General features: G+C 43.1%; 1 protein-coding gene across 2 annotated transcripts in view; it reads right to left on the bottom strand.

Annotated features, from left to right (window-relative positions):
• LOC100847574 (ATP-binding cassette sub-family C member 4) overlaps positions 1-23197 on the bottom strand; it is a 227330-nt gene that overhangs the window by 106718 nt on the left and 97415 nt on the right. For both annotated transcript variants that reach the window (XM_059884455.1, XM_024989092.2), the window contains exons 19-22: positions 13420-13539; positions 12161-12271; positions 11156-11256; positions 10096-10287 (exon numbers count right to left, since the gene is read on the bottom strand). In XM_059884455.1, coding sequence (XP_059740438.1) covers positions 10096-10287; positions 11156-11256; positions 12161-12271; positions 13420-13539 — 524 coding nt within the window. The remainder of the gene's footprint in view (positions 1-10095; positions 10288-11155; positions 11257-12160; positions 12272-13419; positions 13540-23197) is intronic.

The following is a 23197-nucleotide window of genomic DNA, read 5'->3' as shown; positions in this document are numbered from 1 at the left end:
TTTTAACTCAGACTGGAGAAATTTATGGATAATCTCTTACTATATTATTTAGGTATAGGATAAGCTGGACAGAGAAATAGATATGGTAGATGGATCCCATAGTCATAAATATGATTGCAAATGGCCAACCCCTTATTTACACAGAACAGACAACAATTTATGCAGCATAAGCAGTTAAGGTAATTTTGTGCTGTGTGCTAAGTTGCTTCAGTCATGTCTGACCCTGCAACCCTACCGACTGGAGCTCGTTAGGCTCCTCTGTCCCTGGGATTCTCCAGGCAAGAATACTGGAGTGGGTTGCCAAGCCCTTCTTCAGGAGATCTGCCCCATCCAGGGATTGAAACCTTGTCTCTTATGTTTCCTACATTGGCAAGTGGATTCTTTACCACTAGCACCACCTGGGAAGCCCCTAAGGTCATTTTAGATCCTACGAAAATGACAACCATCTACCTTTGCTCAAGTATTTACAGTGTGCTGGTCTTCATGCTGGGTGTTTAACGTGTCTTATTTTGTTTCAGTTGCAGAACAAAATTAGATGTTAAGTCCGATCAGTTCCATTTTGCAAATGAGGAGATCGAGGTTTATATGATTAATTAGTTTGTCTGAAATAACAGAGCCCTTAAGTTGCAGCATGGGACTCAAATCCATGTGTGTCAGCCTCTTTTTCATTTTGCTGATGGTCTCCTTATCTCCTTAATGGACTGACATGATATTATGCCCCCTCTGTGTAGCTGAAACAGAGAAAGTGGGGAGAGGTGTATTGTTCAGTTGCTAAGTCATGTCTGACTCTGTGACCCCATGAACTGCAGCACACTAGACTTCCCTGTCCTTCACTCTCTCCCAGAGTCTGCTCAAACTCATGTTCATTGACTCAGTGATGCCATCTATTCATCTCATCCTCTGTCACCCCATTCACCTCTTGCCCTCAATCTTTCCCAGCATCTACGGTCTTTTCCAAGAAGTTGGCTCTTTGCACCAGGTGGCCAAAGAGTTGGAGCTTCAGCATCAGTCTTTCCAATGAATATTCAGGGTTGATTTCCATTAGGATTGACTGATTTCATCTCCTTGCTGTCTAAGAAACTCTCAAGAGTCTTCTCCAGCACCAGTTTGAAAGTATCAATTCTTTGGCGCTCAGCCTTCTTTATGTAGTTGCTGTTAAAAGAACAGGCCTACCATACAAATCCTAATGCCAGAGAGTTAAAGCATGATGTGTATATGGATGCATAAAATGTGGTGAGTGGGACAAGATGACCAACATCACAGAGAAGAAAAGGGTACTTGAGGTCAGGTGGGCTGGCTGTCAGCAGGAAGAACTGACACCCACAGCTGGGCTGGGAGAGAAACCTGCAGCTGAGTGGGACAATGGTTCTTGGGAAATGGAACAAACAGACCTAATGCCCTGCTTGGAACAGCAAGCCTCATTCTTGATACCATCAGGTGGTTAAAGAGCTGCACATACACTGCTACACTGGGCTGTCTCTGACTTCAGGTCCAGGCAGGGCTGAGCCTGTGGAAAATCCCTCCAGTCCCTGCAGGAGTCTGGTGTGGGAAAGGCAGGAGTCAGATGAAAACTGCCTGTGATGAAGACAAACTTCACTGGAAAAGATGCAAATAAATGCATTGAAATGACACAGAGTTTGATTATAACATAAAGGCATGATTTCCAGAATATAAAAGTAAATAAATCTGTAGGGTAAGTGGCACAGAACATTCTAGAGCCTCCTGCTCAGACACAGCAGGTGTTTGGGTGATTCATGAGCTCAATTTCATACTGTCAAAGTATAGTTCTTGGAAATCATAAGTTATCACTCATCAAAAATTGCCCATGGGAGAGAAGACTTTACTGGGAGATCTTGTTCAAATGTGATGTTGAGTCAAGAGGTCTGGGTGAGCCTGAGACTCTGCATTTCTAAGAAGTTCCAGGTGATTCAGGTGCTGCTGGCCCTGACACCACCGTCCAAGTCACAAGGAATGAGGAAGCCAGCAGGGCAAGTGGGTGTGCAAGGAGGGGTTGCTGAGAAAATAATATGTTAAAGAAGGAGAAAATGTAGGACAGCAATATTTTGCACATTAGAGCAAGGTATAGTAAGCACCTGTAAAAATGTATTATCCAAGTAATAGCTCTGAGCAAGAAAAGAAAATAACAAATGAAAATTAATCTACCTCAAGAGCTGCAAAATGCTATAAAATGACCCAGTACTCTCTAAAATGATCAAATCAAGCACAAAATCATTTAAATGAAAAACTCAGCCTCTGTTTGGAATCTAACCAGGAAGCCTAGGGGTCTATTTACCTCATTTTGGGTCTTTACTTTTACTAGCTATTTCTTCCATGAATTAGAAACCTCTAGATAGCATATTAAAAAGCAGAGACATTACTTTGCCAACAAAGGTCCGTCTAGTCAAGGCTATGATTTTTCCAGTAGTCATGTGTGGATGTGAGAGTTGGACTGTGAAGAAAGCTGAGTGTTGAAGAATTGATGCTTTTGAACAATGGTGTTGGAGAAGACTCTTGAGAGTCCCTTGGACTGCAAGGAGGTCCAACCAGTCCATTCTGAAGGCGATCAGTCCTGGGTGTTCTTTGGATGGAATGATGCTAAAGCTGAAACTCCAGTACTTTGGCCACCTCATGCGAAGAGTTGACTCATTGTAAAATACTCTGATGCTGGGAGGGATTGGGGGCAGGAGGAGAAGGAGATGACAGAGGATGAGATGGCTGGATGGCATCACTGACTCAATGGACATGAGTTTGAGTGAACTCTGGGAGTTGGTGATGGACAAGGAGGCCTAGCCTGCTGCAGTTCATGGGGTTGCAAAGAGTTGGACATGACCGAGTGACTGGACTGAATTGCACTGAACTGATGGTGCTTACTACACTTTCCTGTTGACTCTAATTTCCAGGAATCGGGACAGCAGAGGACATGATGGAAAGAGAACAGAGCCCCACTTCTGCTAGGCAGGCTCACTCCCGTGTCCCCCAAAGCAGCCTCTCCATCAAATCCAACACCAAAGAGGTGTCCTGGAGTGTCAGGGGCTGGAACAGGTGAGCAGGAGAGGAAACCTGAGATGTACACAAGTGGAGTGAAATCATTTCATGAACACACTGCCCAAGTATCACCTACAAATACAGAAATGAAGCTAACGGTGATACTGAGAGTTGACCAAAACATGGATCAAAAATCAAGTTACTGCAATTATTAATTCAGTCATCAAATTCAATCTTCCCTCACATACTTTAGAACCTCAGATAACCCTAGGATTTGGGGATTTTAAGATAAAAGAATACAAATCTGTTATGGTCTTAAGTTGTACTACAGAGTTTCTTAGATATTCATATTTTTGGTTTGGGAAAAATTTAAGATCAGTACACATTAACAGAATTATGTTTACAATAGGAAATCTGATGGAGACATTGTCTCCAAGTAAGCAAACATCATCTACAGTCCTCTCAGGGACAGGATTTCATAAAAAGTGTAGCTAACATAGCTAATGCTTTCCTGCCATAGGAATCCTCATCTTCCTCCTGACCTAAATGAAAATGAAAACAGTTTGGAGCAAGCTTTTGCTCTGTAATTAACTGAAGCTTCTATCTGGGTATCTATCATTTGAGCATTAAGTTGAATATTCTTTCATATTAAAAGGGTGCATGCATGCTCAGTCACTAAGTCATGTCCAACTCTTTGTGACCCCATTGACTGTAGCCCACCAGGCTCCTCTGTCCATGGAATTTTGCAGGCAAGAATACTGGAGCAGGTTGTCATTTCCTTCTCCAGAGGATCTTCCCCACCCAAGGACTGAACCCACATCTGTTGCTTTGCAGGCAGATGCTTTACCAGTGGGCTACCTGAGAAACGTGTGTGTGTTGGTTACTGGTTGCTCAGACCTGTGTGCTACTCACTCACTCTCCTAGCCAGCAGTCCCTCAGTACTCTTACTGTGCCCTGCAGAATGCAATCCCTGGGGAACAGAGATGAAAACAAGATGTTATCTGATCCTAAAACGCCTCAGGGTTCTATGAGATACAGATGAAAATTACGAAGCATGACGCAGATGATACCTCTTATTTTAATTCTGGTAAAACATGTAACCTAAAATTTGCCAGCTTAACAATTTCTATTTCAAATCCTAAAAGATGATGCTGTGAAAGTGCTGCACTCAATAAGCCAACAAATTTGGAAAACTCAGCAGTGGCTACAGGACTGGAAAAGGTCAGTTTTCATTCCAATCCCAAAGAAAGGCAATGTTAAAGAATGTTCAAACTACCACACAACTGCACTCATATCACATGCTAGCAAAGTAATGCTCAAAATTCCCCAAGCTAGGCTTCAAAAGTACATGAACCAAGAACTTCCAGATGTTCAAGCTGGATTTAGAAAAGGTAGAGGAACCAGAGATCACATTGTCAACATCCAATGGATCAAAGAAAAAGCAAGAGAGTTCCAGAAAAAATATCTACTTCTGCTTTATTGACTAAGCCAATATACGTCAAGGCTGTATATTGTCACCCTGCTTATTTAACGTATATGCAGAGTATAACATGCAAAATGCCAGGCTGGATTAAGCACAAGCTAGAATCAAGATTGCAGGAAGAACATATCAAAAACCTCAGATACACAGATGACACCACCTTTATGGCAGAAAGAGAAGAGGAACTAAAGAGGTTCTTGATGAAAGTGGAAGAGGAGGGTGAAAAAGCTGGCTTAAAACTCAACATTCAAAAAATGAAGACCATGCCATCTGTTCCCATCATTTCATGACAAATAGATGGGGAAACAATGGAAACAGTGACAGACTTTATTTTTCAGGGGGCTCCAAAATCACTGCAGATGGTGACTGCAGCCATGAAATTAAATATGCTTTCTGCTTGGAAGAAAAGCTATGACCAACCTAGACAGCATATTAAAAATCAGAGACATTACTTTATCAACAAATGTCCATATAGTCAAAGCTATGGTTTTTCCAATAGACATGTATGGATGTGAAAGCTGGACAACAAAGAAGGCTGAACGCCAGAGAATTGATGCTTTCGAGATGTGGTACTGGAGAAGGCTCTTGAAAGTCCCTTGAACTGCAAGGAGGTCCAACCAGGAATCAGTCCTGAATGAACCCTAAAGGAAATCAATCCTGAATATTCATTGGAAGGACTGATGCTGAAGCTTAAACTCCAATACTCTGGCCTCATGATGTGAAGAACTGACTCATTTGAAAAGACCCTGATGCTGGGAAAGATTGAAGGTGTGAGGAGAAGGGGATGACATCAGAAGAGATGCTTGGATGGCATTACTGACTTGATGGACATGAGTTTGAGCAAGCTCCGGGAGCTGGTGATGAACAGGGAAGCCTGGGGTGCTGCAGTCCATAGGGTCACAAAGAGTCAGACATAACTAAATGACTGACCTGAACTGAACAATTTTTAAGAGTACAGTTTAGTGTTAAATGCATTCACACCTTTTTACAACCAATCTCCAGAATATTTCCTGTCTTGCAAAACTGAAATTCTGTACCTAATAAACCCAGCTCCCCATCCCTCTCACTCCAGTCCCTGGCTACCAATATTCTACTGTCTGTCTTTATAAATTTGACTGCTCTAGAATTCTCATACATGGAATCATATAGTATTCCTTCCTTTTGTTTCTGGCTTATTTCACTTAACATAATGTCCTCAAGGCTTACCTATAGATTAGAATTTTCTTTCTTTTTAAAGCTGAATAATAATATTTCATTATATCTACTACTACAGGTAGGAATCCCTCAGAAGAAATGGAGTAGCCATCATGGTCAACAAAAGAGTCCGAAATGCAGTACTTGGATGCAATCTCAAAAACGATAGAATGATCTCTGTTCATTTCCAAGGCAAACCATTCAATATCACAGTAATCCAAGTCTATGCCCCAACCAGTAATGCTGAAGAAGCTGAAGTTGAAAGGTTCTATGAAGACCTACAAGACCTTTTAGAACTAACACCCAAAAAAGATGTCATTTTCATTATAGGGGACTGGAATGCAAAAGTAGGAAGTCAAGAAACACCTGGAGTAAGAGGCAAATTTGGCCTTGGAATATAGAATGAAGCAGGGCAAAGATTAATAGAGTTTTGCCAAGAAAATGCACTGGTCATAACACCCTCTTCCAACAACACAAGAGAAGACTATACATGGACATCACCAGATGGTCAAAACCGAAATCAGATTGATTATATTCTTTGCAGCCAAAGATGGAGAAGCTCTATACAGACATCAAAAACAAGACCAGGAGCTGACTGTGGCACAGACCATGAACTCCTTATTGCAAAATTCAGACTTAAATTGAAGAAGGTAGAGAAAACCACTAGACCATTCAGGTACGACCTACATCAAATCCCTTATGATTATACAGTGGAAGTGAGAAATAGATTTAAGGGCCTAGATCTGATAGATACGATGCCTGATGAACCATGGAATGAGGTTCGTGACATTGTACAGGAGACAGGGATCAAGACCATCTCCATGGAAAAGAAATGCAAAAAAGCAAAATGGCTGTCTGGGGAGGCCTTACAAATAGCTGTGAAAAGAAGAGAAGCGAAAAGCAAAGGAGAAAAGGAAAGATACAAACATCTGAATGCAGAGTTCCAAAGAATAGCAAGAAGAGATAAGAAAGCCTTCTTCAGTGACCAATGCAAAGAAATAGAGGAAAACAACAGAATGGGAAAGACTAGAGATCTCTTCAAGAAAATCAGAGATACCAAAGGAATATTTCATGCAAAGATGGGCTCGATAAAGGACAGAAATGGTATGAGTCTAACAGAAGCAGAAGATATGAAGAAGAGATGGCAAGAATACACAGAAGAACTGTACAAAAAAGATCTTCATGACCCAGATAATCACGATGGTGTGATCACTGACCTAGAGCCAGACATCCTGGAATGTGAAGTCAAGTGGGCCTTAGAAAGCATCACTATGAACAAAGCTACTGGAGGTGATGGAATTCCAGTTGAGCTATTTCAAATCCTGAAAGATGATGCTGTGAAAGTGCTGCACTCAATATGCCAGCAAATTTGGAAAATTTGGAAAACTCAGCAGTGGTCACAGGACTGGAAAAGGTCAGTTTTCACTCCAATCCCAAAGAAAGGCAATGCCAAAGAATGCTCAAACTACTGCACAATTGCATTCATCTCACAGGCTAGTCAAGTAATGCTCAAAATTCTCCAAGCCAGGCTTCAGCAATATGTGAACCGTCAGCTTCCTGATGTTCAAGCTGGTTTTAGAAAAGGCAGAGGAACCAGAGATCAAATTGGCAACATCTGCTGGATCATGGAAAAAGCAAGAGGATTCCAAAAAAACATCTATTTCTGCTTTATTGACTATGCCAAAGCCTTTGACTGTGTGGATCACAATAAATTGTGGAAAATTCTGAAAGTGATGGAAATACCAGAGCACCTGACCTGCCTTTTGAGAAATTTGTATGCAGGTCAGGAAGCAACAGTTAGAACTGGACATGGAACAACAGACTGTTTCCAAATAGGAAAAGGAGTACGTCAAGGCTGTATATTGTCACCCTGTTTATTTAACTTATATGCAGAGTACATCATGAGAAACGCAGGGCTGGATGAAGCACAAGCTGGAATCAAGATTGCTGGGAGAAATATCAATAACCTCAGATATGCAGATGACACCACCCTTATGGCAGAAAGTGAAGAGAAACTAAAAAGCCTCTTGATGAAGTTGAAAGTGGAGAGTGAAAAAGTTGGCTTAAAGCTCAACATTCAGAAAACGAAGATCATGGCATCTGGTCCCATCACTTCATGGGAAATAGATGGGGAAACAGTGGAAACAGTGTTAGACTTTATTTTTCTGGGCTCCAAAATCACTGAAGATGGTGACTGCAGCCATGAAATTAAAAGACACTTACTCCGTGGAAGGAAAGTTATGACCAACCTAGATAGCATATTCAAAAGCAGAGACATTACTTTGCCAACAAAGGTTAGTCTAGTCAAGGCTCTGGTTTTTCCTGTGGTCATGTATGGATGTGAGAGTTGGACTGTGATGAAGGCTGAGAGCCGAAGAATTGATGGTTTTGAACTGTGGTGTTGGAGAAGACTCTTGTGAGTCCCTTGGACTGCAAGGAGATCCAACCAGTCCATTCTGAAGGAGATCAGTCCTGGGATTTCTTTGGAGGGAATGATGCTAAAGCTGAAACTCCAGTACTTTGGCCACCTCATGCGAAGAGTTGACTCATTGGAAAAGACTCTGATGCTGGGAGGGATTGGGGGCAAGAGGAGAAGGGGACGCCAGAGGATGAGATGGCTGGATGGCATCACTGACTTGATGGATGTGAGTCTGAGTGAACTCTGGGAGTTAGTGATGGACAGGGAGGCCTGACATGCTTGGATTCATGGGGTCACAAAGAGTCGGACATGACTGAGCGACTGATGTGATCTGATCTGATCTGAATAATATTTCATTGTAGGGATATACATTCATTGTAAGGATTTGTTTATCCACTCATCTGATGATAGATATTAATACTTGGGGTGCTTCCAATTTTTGGTTACTGTTAATAATACTGCTATCAACATAGGAATACCATACATGCTATCTTTAAAGGATATATATAATGTTGATGAAAAATCAAGGATCTTACAGCAGCAGATACTTTAGGATTAACTCAGAACATAAGGGGGCTTCCCTGGTGGCTCAGACAGTAATGAATCTGGCTGCAATATGGGAGACCCGGGTTTGATTCCTGGGTGGGAAAGATGCCCTGGAGAAACAAATGGAAACCCACTCCAATAATCTTTCCTGGAGAATTCCATGGACACACAGTCCATGGAGTCACAAAGAGTCAGACATGACTAAGCGAGTAACACTTTCACTCAGAAAATGAGATTTTTCATCAGCCTCGTGACAGAAGGGAAGGGGCAGCATGTGCACACTGGAAGCAGGGAGGGCATGTTGCTTTGGGAGAATCTACACAGGAGCTGAGTGCAGAGGGGGTGGGGATATTAGGACCCAAGGATGCTGAGGTAGGTGGGGAAGAGCTTCCTACTACTTTGCCTGTTCTGGTTTAGTCTCGTCTTCAAGCATCTCTCCTGGTCTGAGTTGGGGGACCTAAGCTGAGCGTGAAAGGAATGTCACCAGCAGACACGGATGCTGGCAGGACCAGGACACAAACCTCTCTATCGTCTCCCACATGGATCCTCCTCTGCTCCTTTTGGGTTGCTTTCATCGACTTTAAGCAAATCTCTGGGGCCTGCCTCCATGGGCGGCTTTGGTTCCTTAGCCCTGACTGAGTCACGATTCTGGGCTCTTCTCTGATGGCCAAACAGTCCCTATTTTGATTGGACCTCGGGCTGAACTATGGTTTGAGCATCATCTTACCCATGCCAGTAAGAGTCAGATCTATGCTAAAGAAAGAAGCAGCCGGTGGGGTGAGAGCAGGGAGGTGACAGCTCAGTGTGGGTGAGTGGAGGACAAGTCTATGGGAAGGGCCAAGGGATAGAGGGGGAGGCTGCAACTGAAAGGCATCATAGGAGGAAGAGAAGATTCCAGAAGTACAAAGAAGAAAAGATGGCAAGAAATGAGATATAGCAGAGTTAGGGACAGGGAGCCAGGGCTGACTTCCAAGACTCCTTATGAATAATTCGGTAAAACATATAGTATCCTAGGTCAGGTAAGTACCAGCTACAGGGCCCAGGGCCCTCCAACCACCATGAGGGAGCTCGCAACACAAAGAAATGCTGGGGTCCCCCTTCCGTGGTCAATTTCAGGAATGATGCACTTCTCATGTCACTACACGACTTCCCAGGTGGCACTAGTGGTAAAGAACCTGGTTCAATGTGGGAGACATAAGAGATGCAGGTTTGATCACTGGGTTGAGAAGGTCCCCTGGAGGAGTAAATGGCAACCCACTCCAGTATTCTTGCCTGGAGAATTCCATGGACAGAGCAGCCTGACGGGCTACAGCCCATGGGGTCGCAAAGACTCGGACACAACTGAAGCAACTTAACGAACATGCATGCATGAGGAACAAACAGTCCCATGACACAGCAACAAGGAAGCCAAGAACAAATATAGTGCTAATTCTTTAGCTGGATTTTAAAGATACAACTGGGTTAAACAAACCTTTTTTGTTGATTCAATGACTGCGGTCAGGTTCTTCAATACCAGAGGCCCATCTAAGGTGTGCCTGAAGTTAACAGTGTGAAACAAAATCCTTCCTTCATTAGTCCAGGGTGGCGGGGCACGATCCTTGTACTCCCAGGGAGCTTCTTTCTCAAGGTCTAAATATCCCGTCACTCTTTCTACTGAAATCATCTGAAAGACACATCACATCACGTGTGTCAGGACACAGGGTCTAATTTATAGGTGTTCTGAGATTGTAAATGAGATGGTCTGCTTTTATACATAATTGGTTTAAAATATCTCATATCTTATCATTCCCAAAGGATAGAAATAGGAGTTTGATGAGGGCTTTGATGATTTTCAAACTTGTTCATCATCTCATAACACTTTCGTTTAGGATTTCATCCTTAAACATCATATTGAAACTAAAAGAATTACAGAACTGAATGATAAAATTTCATTTACCTACTTTTCACATATAGATAAAAGAAACAAGAGAATTTTGCTAAAGAAAAGAATACTTATGGACACCAATCAGTAACACATGGCTACAGAAGGGCCATTCTAAGAAGCAGCTTATCCTACCAGAAAGAAGGGACACTAGCAAATTCAGAGGTTCAACAAATACAGGAATAAATGCTAAAATGAAGTTAAACAAACAAAAAACCCTCAAAATACTGAATCATTTTACCAAGAATGGGAATTATCTATTAAGAAGCAAAATAAACAAGTTCCCAAGAAATTAGCATATATTCTCTCCAGAATTTCAGAAACTTCCCCCTAATTTCATTATACTTAAAGAGTATAATAATGAAGAGACATTTTACTTGAAGACGGCTTAAATGAATATAAAACCTGCCAATGTGACATACATAAGATTAAGAATAATATGTATAGATTTTATTTTACATTGACTTTAACCAGATGGAGGAGGATATAAAAAACTCTGTTAGCTATGATGTAAAAAAATACAGCTTTAATACTTTACATAAGAATTGCTTTTATGCCATTTAATGGCAAGGAGACTTGAAAGGGCTAAGAAGGTTAAAATAAACATCACCAGGTTCTCAACTTCGGTCCTTTGCCTGATGCACCACTGGAACATCCCCATGAGTGTGAGGGCAAGAGACAGGACCAGGCCAACCTGCCCGAGAGTCAAAGCTAAATAAAAAAGAAGGAGAATAAAGTCAGTCCTGTTCTTAACCCCTCACGTAGCTCCTTCTGTCACTTTATGAAGAAGACTTCTTTATAATATTTAAATCATTTGTATATAATTATAATATGACACATTTACTATGTCTTGATTGAGACCATGATACAATGAAAAAAACAATTTGAATTCAAAAAGACTACAAAATGAGTTTATTAATCCCAGCAGGACTGACACACTTGACAGCATTACCAAGGTGAGGAATCATGTCATTATTCTGACTTTCATCATCAGGGTTCCAAGAACCTTTGTGTAAAGTTCACTTTCCACATTCAAGGCAGCTGTAGTTAGAACCACGAAAAACAAGACAGTGGGTTCTAAGAGCCAGTGCTTTTAAGTCTAAACTGCTACTCTCCTTGTTCCTTATTAAAGATTTTGATTCAGTGCTGTTACTATGGAATAGAGATGGTGAATTCATGGCACAGATGCCAACACCTGCTCATCTGGTACCCACACAGCAGGGAGGACACTGTTCTTTCCTACAGAGAATCTTTCTCACCTCAGTGAACCAGGCACCTGCAACTAAGAGATTCAAGTATCCCTAAGGCTAACTGGACAAAAGCTTAACATAATAGTAAACTTGGTTTTCTCCTCCCAACACTACCTGGAATGTTCAGCGAGTCAGCTTGCTACATTGCATAGACCTCAACCCATTCAAAGAAAGAGATAAAAAGGTCTCATCAAGACACAAATGATTTCATATAGACCACGTGGTAGAATCCTATACTGTAAACACTAATTCATTAGAGCCAAACAGTATATACTAGACAAGACAGCAAGAGCTTTATTTAATACATGTAAATGAAACTATAAACTGTATTCATATTATAAGTAGTTACTCACATCTATACTTACCATCTGCAAGGATCAGGGACACAAAGGCAACAACAGTGACGAAGATGGCACAGATGACATCCAGATACACAGCGAGCCATCGGGACGTCGTCAAAAGCAGAAACCACGCCTCTGCATTTGTGAACCGTATTAAGTATAATAAATCAGTAGAACAGCCATGTTGGCTGCTTCAAATGAGAAAGAACATTCTGTTCAGTTGAACAACAGAAGATTTTTACACAGGTAGGAAAGCAAAGTTATACACCCAAGGAGCGCAAAGAGTCCAGAAAGCTAGATTTTGACATGACAACATTTGACACACACAGGAATCAGTCCAGAGGCTCTGTGGGAAGCATGCACTAAAAAATTCAATCCACAGGTTATAAACAGAAATTTCCTCATAAGAAAGAAAATGGAAAAACAGTCTCATCAGTGCGTTTCCTGCAGTGCTGGGCCTCAACCTGAAGACCACCCTCTCACATGTTGACTATTCCCATCTCTCTGATAGCAGAGAACACTGCTCACACTGTTTCCAGCACCTTCTGCAATTCCTACAGGGCCCTGTGCAATGTTTACTTTTCAGAGCCAGTGTGTAAATAGCCATCAGCTCACAGGACCTGCATGCAGCTTTTAAAATGCCTTTTCATCTTTAAAATACAATACAGATTGACTGAAGATACAGGCCAGGATTTTATAGACTTAGAGTAAATTCTGAAATTTCTACCTAGAGCAAATCTTCACTAATACAAAGAATAATATACATAAAGAGAACAGCAAATATGCTAATCAGGAAATTATTTTCCTCAGTCAGGTTTGACATTCTCTGAAAGGAGAGCTAACAACTACAGCTTGGAGGCCACGAATGGCCAGCACCCGGTTCATAAGTGAAGTTTTAGTGGCTCACAGGCACAGCAGTTTGCTGATGTATTTATTACCTTTGCCGTCCTTTGTGCTACAACAGGAAGCTTGGAAGTTACAACAGACACAGGACAGCACACAAAGCTGACTTTTTGCTGACTCCTGCCCTAATGAGACAGAAAACCACAGGGCGCAGTGATGGAAGGACAGCACAAGCCAGTCAGGGGAGGCAAGCAGGGGATGGAAGGAAAGAGGGGCGCACAGAGGGTTGGTGAGAGGAAGGAATGGGGGAGGCAGGTGTGCAAAGGGGTACGTGGGGCAGCACAGGAAAGTGCTGGCCAGCCAGGCCACCTGAGAGGGAGGTCAGGCCTCAGAAGGCAGAACACCCCATCCTTTGAAATCATCTCCAGAAACTTACAGACCTGAATGCAAGTCCTGGTGTGCATCGAACAGCTCCTGAAAACTCTGTTCAGCTTTGTATGTCCGGATGGTCCAGACTCCCCGGAGAGAAGATGCTAAGTGGGAAAATACCGGGCTCCGTGCTGGGGAAACAGAGACAGACACACAACAGAGAAAGTCAGGGAGGCTGGATGAGAAGAAGCCAACAACCTCTCATGCTCTGTGGTCACAAGTCCCACCAAAGGGCACACCCGGGGCTTCCTGGAGGGCTGCCTGGTGGAGGAAGGATGATGACTCTTCAAGATGACCCTTGAATTCCTGCTCACACTAACCTTCACTTTAACAACCTGGAAATGAAATATTCTCTTTGAATCCTTTTTATTTTTTTTAACCAAATTCAAATCACAGCTAGATTTAGATAAACAAATTCTTTACTAGCTCATTCATCAAGGTCCTCCTCAGCATACACCCCTCCAAATTAAATAAATACATATGTGTCTATATATATGTATGGTTGAATTACAATGTTTCAGGTTACAACATAGTGCTGTGGTTATTTTTTTTCTGATTATATCCCATTATAGGATTGCTCAGCAGTTTAAGAATTCACCTGCAATGTAGGAAACACAGGAGATGTGGGTTCAATCCTTGGGTCGAGAAGATCCCCTGGAGGAGGAAGTGGAAACCCATGCCAGTATTCTTGCCTAGAGAATCCAATGGACAGTGGAGCCTGGTGGGCTATGGTCCATAGGGTTGAAAGAGTTGGCCAAGACTGAGCAACTAAATACGAGCACAAGTGAGGCTAGAACTGTCCCTAGATAGGTTATTACAAGATATTAAGTAAAACTCCCTGCGCTGTATAGTAAATTCATGTTCCTTACCTATTTGGTGCATGGTAGTATGTACTTGGGAGAAGGCAATGGCACCCCACTCCAGTACTCTTACCTGGAAAATCCCATGGACAGAGGAGCCCGGTAGGCTGCAGTCCACTGGGTCGCGGAGAGTCAGACACGACTGAGAGACTTCACTTTCACTTTTCACCTTCATGCATTGGAGAAGGAAATGGCAACCCACTCGAGTGTTGTTGCCTGGAGAATCCCAGGGATGGGGGAGCCTGGTGGGCTGCTGTCTATGGGGTCGCACAGAGTCGACACGACTGAAGCAACTTTGCAGCAGCAGCAGCAGTAGCAGCAGTATGTACTTGTTCAGAGAAGGCAATGGCACCCCACTCCAGTACTCTTGCCTGGAGAATCCCATGGACAGAGGAGCCTGGTGGGCTGCAGTCCATGTGGTCGCTAGGAGTCAAGACACGACTGAGTGTCTTCACTTCCGCTTTTCACTTTCATGCATTGGAGAAGGAAATGGCAACCCACTCCAGTGTTCTTGCCTGGAAGATCCCAGGGATGGGGGAGCCTGGTAGGCTGCTGTCTATGGGGTCGCACAGAGTTGGACCTGACTGAAGTGACTTATCAGCAGCAGCAGCGTGTATTTGTTAATTCCATATTCCTAATTTGTCTCTCTTTGCCCTATGGTAACTGTAAGTTTGCTTTCTGTCTTTGAGTTTATTTCTGTTTTGTATACATATTCATTTATATTATTCTTTAGATTCTACATAGAAGAGATACCATATAGTATTTGTCTTCATCTTACTTTCTTTACCAAGAATATCCCTCTATGTCCATACACTGAACTGAACTGATGTCCATCCATGTTGCTACAAGTGGCAACATTTCATTCTTTTCCATGACTGAGTAATTACTACTAATTTCTGAGTCAGTAGCATTTCAAAATTTAATTCTCCATGAGAGTCCTTACCACCCTGAATTTTGGTGAACTACCTGTGGGCCATCTCCTCCTTAGATGAGTAACCTAAGGGCTGGGATAGAGTCAGTACATCCCCACCCTGGAGCAGAGCCAGACCTAGGACAGGGTGAGACAAGTAAGGGGAGCAGACAGTCTGCCACCTCCCCCGTCCTGGGCCTCTCCCTGCACCTGTGCCAGGAGCCTCTGTGCGGGTCATGGAGCACCCCGCACTGCACCACCCTTGTGCCCACAGGACCCGGCAGACGAGGAGTCTTTGAATGGTCTTTACTTCTGCTCTGGGAACTTGATGGATGCTTTCATAACTGCCCTGCTGGATACCTGTCCTGGTGTCCTTTGAGAATCTGACAGTGGCCTTAGTGTCCATTCTCTTCTGAGTGACTTCATGTAGGTTTGGGGCTTGGTGTCACAGGACTGACCATTCATTTCCTGTCATCTTCTCTAAGAGCACACTGACCAAGAGGACCAGGGTCAGGCTCCTGTCCATCAGGGAACAGGTGGGCTGCAAGCTGCTGGGAAGGAAGGACACTTATGGTTCTCATTCCCCACCAGGAACAAGGCTGTAACTTGCTGTTGTCAGGGGCAGATAGTGAGCCTGTGACCTCTGTCTGGGATGAGTGATAACTTGTGCTTTATCATCAGAAAATACTGACATCACTTTGTTACCTATGCGTCTCCTAGAGAAAACCTGTAAGTAAAACCTGGATGTTTTGAGGAAGTTAGGGTCACTTATCTTACAGGAGGATACAGAAACATTTTTAAATGATGGAGTAAAAAGAATCAAAGTGGAAACTTCAAATTATTTTCAGGACCTGACTCTTTAGCCTGGCAACCAAATGCCTATCTGGGTGACAGACAGTTCAGTCAGTACCGATGAGCATATGGGCACTGCAGCTGTGTGTGTATGGGAGGGGCCTGGGGTACAAATGAGCAAAGACACAGAACCAGATCTTGTGCTTAGCATCCCTGATTCTACAAGCAGGAAAGAACAGGATTCCTCCTGTGAGACACAGGGCTTGGAGGGGGTGGGAAGCCCTGGGCTGGGGGAGGACAGTCTGGGCTGGGGGCCATCTGTCCATCCACTCAGTCTTGGGATCTTTCCACCTGGGACATCTGACCAGGAACCTTAATTATTAGGGTCCCTCACCTGTGATGGAAAAAAATAAACTAAAAACCTCTGAACCAGAACAAGATCTAATATGTCCCCTTTGTACTTAATTTAGGCACAGAGCATAAAGTGATTTGGTGGTGTTTAGGACTGTATTCCAAATAGGAAAAGGAGTACATCAAGGCTGTATATTATCACCCTGCTTATATAACTTCTATGCAGAGTACATCATGAGAAACGCTGGACTGGAAGAAACAGAAGCTGGAAACAAGATTGCCGGGAGAAATATCAATAACCTCAGATATGCAGATGACACCACCCTTATGGCAGAAAGTGAAGAGGAACTCAAAAGCCTCTTGATGAAAGTGAAAGTGGAGAGTGAAAAAGTTGGCTGAAAGCTCAACATTCAGAAAATAAAGATCATGGCATCTGGTCCCATCACTTCATGGGAAATAGATGGGGAAACAGTGGAAACAGTGTCAGACTTCATTTTTCTGGGCTCCAAAATCACTGCAGATGGTGACTGCAGCCATGAAATTAAAAGACGCTTCCTCCTTGGAAGGAAAGTTTTGACCAACCTAGATAGCATATTGAAAAGCAGAGACATTACTTTGCCAAGAAAGGTCCGTCTAGTCAAGGCTATGGTTTTTCCTGTGGTCACGCATGGATGTGAGAGTTGGACCGTGAAGAAGGCTGAGCGCCGAAGAATTGATGCTTTTGAACTGTGGTGTTGAAGAAGATTCTTGAGAGTCCCTTGCACTGCAAGGAGATCCAACCAGTCCATTCTGAAGGAGATCAGCCCTGGGATTTCTTTGGAGGGAATGGTGCTGAAGCTGAAACTCCAGTACCTTGGCCACCTCATGTGAAGAGTTGACTCATTGGAAAAGACTCTGACGCTGGGAGGGATTGGGGGCAGGAGGAGAAGGGGACGACAGGATGAGATGGCTGGATGGCAGCACTGACTCGATGGACATGAGTCTGAGTGAACTCCAGGAGTTGGTGATGGACAGGGAGGCTTGGTGTGCTGCAATTCATGGCATCACAAAGAGTTGGACACAACTGAGCGACTGAACTGAACTGAACTGATGACTGTATAGTTACATGTCTGTGATCTTATTCCAGCATCCACATTGGTCTCTCTGTCCATCCTATTAACTTTTAATTTTATCTTCCTATAACTTTGCACTTTTAAGAGAAACCTGAACACAGACTGAGCTCATGCTCCAAATAAGAAAGGCTGGGAGCTCCGCACAGGCCTTTTCAGGAGCCCCAGCAGGTGTGCCAACTCACCCGCAGAACTCAGTCTAGAAGCAGGGTGCTCACAGGGATAATGCAGGTGAATTCTGAGCCCATCACCCTGTCAGGAGGATGCCAGAGTCTATCTCGCTCCAGAGAGCACAGAAAACTCACTAGAACTAGACTCTCACTTTCACAGCAAATGTTGTGATGTCAACACTGTTCATCACAGACAAAGCTTCTGAGGAGGAAGCGGACATGGCTGTTCCCCCAGGGAGAGTCCTGGAGTGAACTCTTCAGCGTGGCCTCCCTTGCCGGGAGCCGGTGAGAGACATTCCGCTCGTGACAAAGGTCATGAGGAAGGAGGCTCGGCATACGCAAAGGCGGGATCGAGCCTCGGGAGTCTCCCCGGATATTCTCGAGTATCTTCCCCCCAAAAAAACAGAGTCTGCCTACTTTATTGCTTTGTGCTCTCACCTCTGACTTTACTGGGGGCTGTCCCCCACCACCATCTCGCTCTCTCTGTCAAAGAGTTAACTTACAGCTCCAATTAATAAAGTTCCTGGGCAATTAGGAGTGTTTAAATCCAAACCCCTCTGATGGCTCTCTAACTCGCCTGACAAGTTTACCCGGACTCCTACAGCTATGCATACGATTGTTTACAGTCTTCCAGCCTCAAGAGGCACAGGAAGCTTAACATATTCAAATAGCTTAGAGCCTCTCAGAGAGTTAGAAACTGTCAGAATAAACTAGTAAAGGATTTCATTGATGAGCCAATGATTGTTGCCAAGTTTTCACATCTCCTGAATTGTATCCTTGAATGTGTATTAATTAATAGTTGGTATGTAGAAAAAATAAGTAGTGGCCTTGGTGCTAGTAACTTTAGACCCTTAAGGTAATAAATTCTTTTCTTTGTTGTAAACCCATTACACATCCGCCCTATAGGAATGCAATTTTATCTTCGGAAGATGGCGCCAAACCTTAAAATAATTACTCTTAGAGAAAATAAGTCTTTGTTGATAAGTCCTTGTCAAGAGTCATAAAATGTTAGTAGGCCTTCTGGCCAGAAGATGATGTAAATCACCTAAACCATTTGTATACGATAAATTTGCAGGAAAGAAACCCTGGTTTTGATAAGAATCAAAGACTGCTGACTTTGCATCCCCTATTATCCTCTATATGTAACTTAGGGTATAAAAACCCCTGTTAAAAATAAAGCTACGGGCCTTGCTCACCAATGCTTGGTCTCCCCGTGTCATTCTTTCCTTTAACTTCCGGCTGAAGTCTCCATCTGGAGCGTGGATATCCTCTGCGACCACTTATTTGCCTGGGCTTCTAAGACCCACTTGAGAAGGTGTCTAAGGTGGGGCACCTTCCGCTATTCGAGAGGGCGCCTGCGGCCTCCGTGGTCAGAGCTAACCTGGTGTCACGGGTTATATTGATTTTCCGCGTAAACCAAGCTACTCAGCCTCTTTTCTCCACTGAATTTTCCTACTGAGCTATCCTCATTCTATTACTCTTTATATCTCTAATTACCATTTGAATAGGTCGCCGACGCCGTCTCCCCTTCGAATACCCTGGATCAGCCGGGGCTGGACCCCGGCACTCCCTCACCTGCTTCCGTCAGGAGATCAAAGCTGCAGCTGATTCTCTCCAGTGGGGAGGGTGGGGTGGACTTTAGAAGCCTGTGTCACCCTGTTTAAACACCAGGGAACTCAAAGACCCCATCACCTACCTCACCTCATATCCAACAGTTACAGTGGTCTAAGGGAATGCAGAACAGTGAAAATCTACCCTGTTTCTTTCAAACCCCACTTAGGGCTGAGCAGGATGCCAGGATGAGTGAACTGGAGGGTGTCCACAGAAGATTAACTGGTACAGGGGGAGCGGGGATGTCAAGGCTCTGGTCTTATCTTGGGCAATGAAATACCCTCTTTCCCACAAATCCTGAGCTCACTATCCTTTAAGAGCCATGGCATCAGCCCGCAGTCACACACACGTGTAACCCTACCTTTCATATGACTGACAGCTGTGTTTCCACAACTCTGAAGATTCTTCAGAACACACCCCACAAAGACTGAAGATCTTCCCTGGCAGGGGGAGGGCAGAGAACTATATGCAAGGACCCTTGGCTGACAGCCCTGCTGTGTGTGGGTTATCATTCACTCTGTGTGAAATCTGCTAGTGGTTACTATGTTCTGAATGCCTTCATGTTCAAGGTTCTGGGGTCTTTGGTAGTAGTCTGCAAGCACTTGACAAACACTGACTCAAGAAACCCTCATGAGACTTCCAGAGACTGAGGGATTAAGAGCACTCCCTGCCCAGGATTAAGTAAATTAACCCACCTAAGTGGTAGAGCAGGTGTCAGACCCAATTCTGTTTTAATCCCATGGTTTTGTTTTTAATCACAACTGCAATGTCTCAGAGGGAGAATAATGAGGGTTAAGAATACCCATGTGTGATTAAATACATTTTTCTCCAGACTGTATGTTCAGAAAACCCCAAATCTTCCTTAGCTAATATCCAACAGCCTTAGTCATTACTGTACATCTTACTAAGCACCTGAGGTTGAATAAAGTCCCTAGGAATCTGGTATGAGAACACTTAAAACAGCAGACATTAGGATCCATAGTCTGAATACACATGACAAACGTGCTAACCTACTGCCAGCAATGCCTGTGGCAGACATTGCTAGTTGATCACAGCAGCCTTTCAGACAGAATTTGGATATGACTTCATCATTCAGGCACTGCTAAATGCAAAGTTATTTAACCATTAAAAAGAATGAAATAATGCCATTTTGAGCCACATGGGTAGACTTAGAGAGTGTCATTACTTACTGAATTAAGTATGTCAGAGAGGGAGAAATATCATATGACATCCCTTATAGGTGTAATCTAAAAAATGAAATAAATGAACTTACTTACAAACAGAAAGAGACTCACAGACTGAGACAACGAACTTATGGTTTCTGGGGGGAAGGATGGGAGGAAGGGATAGTTAGGGAGTGTGGGATAGACATGTACATACTGTTATATTTAAAACAAATAACCAACAAGGACCTATTTTGTACAGCACATGGAATGTTATGTGACAGCCTGGATGGGAGGGGAGTTTGGGGGAGAATGGATACAAATATATGTATGGCTGGGTCTCTTCACTGTTCACCTGAAACCATCACAACATTGCTTGTTATTTGGCTATACCCCAATACAAAATTTAAAGTTTTAAAAACAAACAAAAAGAGTTGGCTTAGAGAAAGGCAACCAGATGCCATCCAGATTTTATGCACTGTTCTATGATTGCTGTTATGCTCACTTTTGCAAAAATGTACCCATTAAACCCATTAAAAGCAGCTATATACTTGTCATTAAGCTGGGAAAAAAAAAAAAAGTCGCCCTAAGCTTCCAGAGACAGCTTGGCAGTAGGATCTGAAACTAAATCTCAGGATGTCTGTAGTCCATCAGAGCACAAGGATGAAGCAAGTTTAAGCCTTCTGAATACAGCAGTCAAGTGTCCCTGTTTTTACTAGTGCCTTCAGCAGTGACCTTAAGACATACCATCAGTTACTGTTTCAAGAAAACAGTGGTATTATTCATGGCACAGACCCCTCCCCCCCCCCCAACCTAGAGGGAGAACATAAAGAGTTCTAATTAACTGACCACCACGTTTGCTTATATGGGGTATGGAGGAGAGGGTATCTGGATTGAATATTTTGCTATCTAATGTTCTTGCAGCATACTGTGGTGCAAAAAAAAAAAAAAAAAACAATATTCCATAGGGAAGGGGCCAAAGTTCTCAGACTCTCCAGATCAAACACTGAGAAAACCCAGTAGTTATGTTTAGCCACTCAGTCGTGTCTGATCCCTTGTGAGCTCATGGACTGCAGGATGCCAGGCTGCTCTGTCCATCACCAATTCCTGGAGCTTGCTCAAACCCATGTACATCAAGTCGGTGATGCCATCCAACCATCTCATCCTCTGTCATACCCTTCTCTTCCTGCCTTCAATCTTTTCAAGCATCAGGGTCTGTTCCAATGAGTCAGTTCTTTGCATCAGGCGATCAAAGTATTGGAGTTTCAGCTTCAACATCAGTCTTTCCAATGAATATTCAGTGTTGATTTCCTTTAGGATTGATTGCTTTCATCTCCTTGCTGTCCAAGGGACTCCCAAGAGTCTTTTCGAACACCACAGTTCAAAAGCATCAATTCTTCAGTGCTCAGCTTTCTTTATAGTCCAGTTCTCACATCTATACATGACTACTGGAAAAACCATAGCCTTGACTAAATGGACCTTGCAGGCAAAGTGATGTCTTTGCTTTTTAATATGCTGTCTAGGTTGGTCATAACTTTTCTTCCAAGGAGTAAGTGTCTTCATTTCATGGCTTCGGTCACCATCTGCAGTGATTTTGGAGCCCAGAAAAATAAAGTCAGCCACTGTTTCCATTATTTCCCCACCTATTTGCCATGAAGTGATGGGACCAGATGCCATGATCTTAGTTTTCTGAATGTTGAGCTTTCAGTCAACTTTTTCACTCTCTTCTTTCACTTTCATCAAGAGGCTCTTTAGTTCTTCTTCACTTTCTGCCATAAGGGTGGTGTTATCTGCATATCTGAGGTTATTGATATTTCTCTCAGCAATCTTGATTCCAGCTTGTGCTTCATCCAGCCCTGCATTTTGTATGATATACTCTGCATATAAGTTAAATAATCAAGGTGACAATATACAGCCTTAATGTTCACTTTTCCCAATTTGGAACCAGTCTGTTGCTCCATGTCCAGTTCTAACTGTTGCTTCTTGACCTGCATACAGATTTCTCAGGAGGCAGGTCAGGTGGTCTGGTATTCCCATCTCTTTCAGAATTTTCCACAGTTTGTTGTGATCTACACAGTCAGAGGTTTTGGCATAGTCAATACAGCAGATTTTTTTTTAAACTTTCTTGCTTTTTGATGATCCACTGGATGTTGGCAATTTGATCTCTGGCTCCTCTGCCTTTTCTAAAACCAGCTTGAACATTTGGAAGCTCACAGTTCATATATTGCTGAAGCCTGGCTTGGAGAATTTTGAGCATGAGTTTGCTAGCATGTGAGATGAATGCAACTGTGCAGTAGTTTGAACATTCTTTGGCATTGCCTTTCCTTGGGGTTGGATTGAAAACTGACCTTTTCCATTCCTGTGGCCACTGCTGAGTTTTCCAAATTTGTTGTATATTGAGTTCAGCACTTTCACAGCATCATCTTTTAGAATTTGAAATAGCTCAACTGGAATACCATCACCTCCACTAGTTTTCTTTCTAGTGATGCTTCCTAAGGCCCACTTGACTTCACATTCCAGGATATCTGGCTCTAGGTGAGTGATCACACCATCGTGGTTATCTGGGTCATGAAGATCTTTTTTGTACAGTCTTCTGTGTATTAGTGCCATCTCTTAATGTCGTCTGCTTTTGTTAGGTCTATACCATTTCTGTCCTTTACTGTGCTCCTCTTTGCATGATATGTTCCCTTGGTATCTCTAATTGTCTTCAAGAGCTTTCTAGTCTTTCCCATTCTATTGTTTTCCTCTATTCCTTAGCATTGATCATGAAGAAGGTTCTCTCCTTGCTATCTCTCCTTGCTATTCTTAGAACTCTGCATTCAG

Source organism: Bos taurus, unplaced genomic scaffold (genome assembly GCF_002263795.3).
Source record: "Bos taurus isolate L1 Dominette 01449 registration number 42190680 breed Hereford unplaced genomic scaffold, ARS-UCD2.0 Leftover_ScbfJmS_2057, whole genome shotgun sequence".
Taxonomy (NCBI): domain Eukaryota; kingdom Metazoa; phylum Chordata; class Mammalia; order Artiodactyla; family Bovidae; genus Bos; species Bos taurus.
Note: the sequence above shows the minus strand (reverse complement) of the source record. Positions and strands in the feature narration are given on the sequence as shown.